The sequence below is a fragment of the Terrapene carolina genome, unplaced genomic scaffold (genome assembly GCF_002925995.2).
Source record: "Terrapene carolina triunguis isolate 2854851 unplaced genomic scaffold, T_m_triunguis-2.0 Scaffold466, whole genome shotgun sequence".
Classification (NCBI taxonomy): Eukaryota; Metazoa; Chordata; order Testudines; family Emydidae; genus Terrapene; species Terrapene triunguis.
In genome coordinates this window covers 1294-6164 of record NW_020664817.1, presented here as the reverse complement: position 1 = coordinate 6164, position 4871 = coordinate 1294, and the positions used below count along the sequence as shown (strand labels likewise).

General features: G+C 44.4%; 1 protein-coding gene across 1 annotated transcript; it reads left to right on the top strand.

Annotated features, from left to right (window-relative positions):
- Window positions 1-3439: 3439 nt before the first annotated feature.
- Window positions 3440-4387, top strand: LOC112120835 (olfactory receptor 52K1-like). The gene has a single exon (XM_024219998.2). The coding sequence runs from the start codon at window positions 3440-3442 to the stop codon at window positions 4385-4387; it is 948 nt and encodes a 315-aa protein (XP_024075766.2).
- Window positions 4388-4871: the final 484 nt, after the last annotated feature.

Sequence of the window (4871 nt, the reverse complement as noted above, 5' to 3'; positions counted from 1 at the left end):
TTTGTCCACATCCCTTCTGGGGGGGGGGGTGCGCAAAACTGGACGCAATACTCCAGGTGTGGCCTCACCAGTGCCAAATAGAGGGGAATAATAACTTCCCTTGATCTGCTGGCAATGCTCCTACTAATACAGCCCAATATGCCGTTAGCCTTCTTGGCAATGAGGGCACACTGCTGTCTCATATCCAGCTTCTCATCCACTGTAATTCCCAGGTCCTTTTCTGCTGAACTGCTGCTTAGCCAGTCGGTTTCCAGCCTGTAGCGGTGCATGGGATTCTTCCTTCCTAAGTGCAGGACTCTGCACTTGTACTTGTTGAACCTCATCCGATTTCTTTTGGCTCAATCCTCCAGTTTGTCTAGGTCACTCTGGACCCTATCCCTACCCTCCAGCATATCTATCTCTCCCCCCATCTCAGTGTCATCTTCGAACTTGCTGAGGGAGCCATTAATCCCATCATCCTGATCATTAATAAAGATGTTGAACAAAACCGGACCCAGGACCGACCCTTGGGGCACTCCGCTTGATACTGGCTGCCAACTAGACATAGAGCCATTGATCACTACCCGTTGAGCCTGACAATTGACCTCAGGAGTCAGGTGTATGTTAATGCACAGAGACTGTCACCTTCTGCTCTGGCATGTCAGGGCTCTAGCTCTGATCTGCTATCTGACTTTTATCTGCTGGAGAGCATGGAGGTGCTAGGGCTCCTCACTGGAACAATTATAAGAATTTTTCATCATGGGCAAGACATATATTCTCCTACCTTCATTCGAGAAGTCGACTGAACTCCTATGCCTGAAACAATGAACAAACAATTTATCTGGAAGCAGAAAGCCAGAATGGGAATTTTCAGTCCAAACAGTTAAAGTTTGGCAAAAGTATAAGCAACTCAAAATCAGGTCTTCTAATTGAAGGTATCAGACAGCCTTAAAAAAAGGGATGCTACCAGCACCACCTACAATGCTAATCCATTTCTGAATGCCATTCAGCTAAGCTCTTTGCTCCAATATTGTCAGTGGCAAAGAGTTCTACAGGCCAAATATGGATTATATAAACACATTTCTTTTATAACTGTTGTATGTTCAGACTTTCAATAGAATTCAATGTTCCCTTGTTCATGTGTTATGAGACACAGTAAATATAAATGCCTGCTCTACTTCCTTTATCGATAGATTCATAGGGTTCATGGTCCGAAAAGAAGATTTCATCATCCAGTCTGACTTCCTGCATAACTCAGGCAATTTAATTTAACCCCGTTAACCCTGTGTTGAGTTTCATAACTTCTGTTTGACTAAGACCTGGTCCACAGTAGGATTTTACATCATTGAATTGGAGAACCACATGGTGAGAGGGTTAGCTAGTCTGGCCCCCTGCAAAGAGGCACAATTTGTTGCTTCTCATCCATCCAAGACGGATGCCTATCCAGCATCCTTTTGAAAACCTCTAGCAGAAAATCTTCCACAATCTCCCGAGGCATCTGTTCCATTATCCTCCTGTTCTTGTAGTTGGGAATTGTTTATTGAGATTTAAACTATGTCTGCTATGCTGTAGTTTGAACTCATTGCCTCTTGTCCCGTCCGCTGTAGTAAGGCAGTATAACTTTTCTCCATCTTCTTATTGCAACTTTTCAAGCATTTGAAGACAGCTATCATGTCCCCACTTAATCTTACCTTTTCCTGACTAAATATGCCCAGTCCCTTCAGCCTTTGCTCCTGTGACTTCAGTGCTAACGGACTAGAAAGTATTTCATCACTTCATGTGATATGAGTACCTCATGCTGCTTCTTTCCAAATGCAGACAATAATATTTCTTGAATACATCGTCCTTTTCTGTAACCTTAACAAATTTCTTTTCTCCCTCTTGTATAATTTTTTTCTAGGATTTCTTTTCTTCTTAATATACTTAATAACCTTCTTTTTTTCATCCTTAGCCTTGCCAAGCATGGATTTTCCCCTGAGCTCTTTAATGTCCCTTATCAATGTACAGAACTTCCAATTTCTATTGCTTGCTCTCTGTAATCCCTTTTTGTTGCTATCTATTTTCTCTTTTCCCCATTTGGTATATATTGCTTCTCCTCTTCCCACCTGCTGCCTTCTCTTTGCCATTGAACTGGGTTTTTAGCCAAGTTGTCCACGATCTTGACTGTGTAATTGTTGCTTTTTTCGCTATCAAATACATTCTTCTTAAAGAATTCCAAGTTTTCATTTCATTTCCAATTTCTGTCTAAACTATTCCTCCGAATCAGTTTTGCTGATAATTTTCCTCAGCTTTGAGGTGTTAGTTTTTGAAGCACTAAGTGTCTATAGATATTTCTGTTTGAGAACTCTTCTCTGTTTGTCCTTTTGACTGTAATCAGTTCCATTCTTTTCTTTTGTTCTCCCCCTCCTTTTCTTAACTAAACAGTCCCAGACTTTTCAGTCTCTCTGCAAATGGAAGTATTCCCCATTCTCAGAGCCTATGTTAGAAACCCCTTTATATCTTCTATATCGTTTATAGAGAATGAGTGACCAAAACTGAACATGTTCCAAAGCAGGTTATTCTCCATCCCATTCTTTAGGCAACCAATCATTGTCTTTGTTTTGCCCACTACTGAGAAGTGAGAGATAACCAGTATCACACCTGTGTTTCCTGCTGGTACCAATTAAGCTTTTCCACACCAGAACATGTAGGAATTATTGATGCATGTAGCACTATCAAATATGGAATTAGCATTAGTAGGGTGAGTTGTTCATAACTCATCTCTCTGAATAAATGAAAAAGTCGTTTTTCAGTGTGTAAAGAAGGACCAATCTCTTCACCCATGAGAACAGTCTCCAGTAGTGTATTTAGTATCTCATATTAACTGTTGGGAGTAGAATTTGATAGAGAGGGAAGGATCGATTACAGAGGCAGGACCATTCAGTTTATGGTCATCGTTTATTGCATTAGAGGTGCCTGAAAGCTTGTAAGCTGTACCGCCCGTCCCTCTCCTCCCTAACCCTGAGGGGTCAGCCCCGAGGTGTGTTTGCATTTCCCCTTTATTGTAAGCATTAGCCCTCCTCACTACCTAGGTGGGCAGTTCTGGTCTTGGCCCTGGCCCAATAGCTATTCCTTAAATATGCAGCTAAATTCTTCGCCCTTATTTATGTTTACCTCTGTCATGACCTTTTGTTGCCATATGAGGAGCTGCATTGAGTATTTGAGTCTGGTAGATTTTGCAGGTTTCTGTGTGCTTGTGTCATGGGACTTTCCGTGTTTGTGTCTGTCAGCTCCTACCAGACAGACTCGAGCATTTAGCTGTTTAACACCTGCAAGATTGTGGTTTCAGGGCTTCCTTGTGTTTCTCTGTTCGCACTTTACAAGACAGACTCAATGAAGCCAAGAGATAACTGCCAACATTAACACTGTCTCTCTATCCAGGCATTCGTTTTGCAACCATCACCCTGGACCTTGGGCTCTCATGTCAGATTCCAACACAACCAAGTTCAGCAGCCCATCCACCTTCATCCTACTGGGAATTCCTGGCCTGGAGGCAGCCCATGTCTGGATCTCCATCCCCTTCTGCACCATGTACATCATAGCCATCTTAGGGAACTTCAGCATCCTGTTCATCGTGAAGAGGGAGCCGAGCCTCCATGGGCCCATGTACTATTTACTCTGCATGCTGGCCATCACTGACCTGGTCCTGTCCACGTCCACACTGCCGAAAACGCTGAGCATCTTCTGGTTCAATTCCAGGGAGATCGATTTCAGTGCCTGCCTCACCCAGATGTACTTCCTTCGCTGCTCCTCAGTGATGGAGTCAGGGATCTTTGTTGCCATGGCAGTGGATCGCTATGTGGCCATCTGCTATCCCCTGAGACATTTCACCACCATGACAAACCGCATGGTGTTCAAGATTGGCCTGGCCATAGTGCTGCGTGGTGCCATGCTGGTACTGCCTTATCCCTTCCTGACAAGGCGTTGGCCATATTGCAGGACCAACATCGTCCTGCATACGTACTGTGAGCACATGGCTGTGGTGAAGCTGGCCTGCACCGAAACACGTGTTAGTAGCTACTATGGTCTCTTTGTGGCATTCTTTGTGCCTGGTCTGGATGTGTTTTTTATCGCCGTGTCCTATATTCTGATCCTTAGAGCCATCTTCAGCCTCCCCACAAAGGACGCCCGGCTCAAGACTTTTGGGACCTGTGTCTCCCACCTCTGTGCCATCTTAACCTTTTACATCCCAGTTATCTTCTCCTCCCTCACATACCGTTTTGGCCACAATGTGGCCCTATGGTTTCATGTTCTCATGGCCAATGTGTACCTCCTGGTGCCTCCCATGCTAAACCCCATCATCTATGGGATAACGACCAAACAGATCCGGAAATGGCTGCTCCGGCTTGTTACTCATAAAGGGACCTAAAGTTTTCCCCTGTTGCTCTGGGTCTCAAACAGAACTCCGTGCAGAGCTGACTGGGTGCTGGGCCTTCTTTCCTGCATCATTGACTGGGCAGTCAAAGAGATATTAAATCCTTTCCTTGCTTAGTATGCTGTGTCTGTCTGATAAACTGGGGAATCGGTCTGTGTTCTACTCATTAACTAATTGCTGGTAACTGGAACTCCTAGTCCCCACCCCCTGCCCGGCCTCCTCCCCCAAGGCTGCATCCCTGTTGTTCTCTCCTTTACTCCCATCCCCTTCACTCCCTGGATCCTTTTCACCTGCCCCACCCACTGCAGGAGCAACATTTCAGATTTTGGTCGGCGGGCAACTTTAACTGTGATTAGAGGAGCTAGTGCCGCTCTTGAGAACTTTAGGTTTTCTGCCAGATAATTTAGCAATTAGCTGACAGGAGCACTGTATCTAATTCCTGTATAAAATAAAGAACAAAAAAAAATATTAGACCCAC

Coding starts and splice junctions, on each gene's coding strand:
- LOC112120835 (XM_024219998.2), top strand. CDS start 3,440: ATGTCAGATTCCAACACAACCAAGTTCAGCAGCCCATCCACCTTCATC.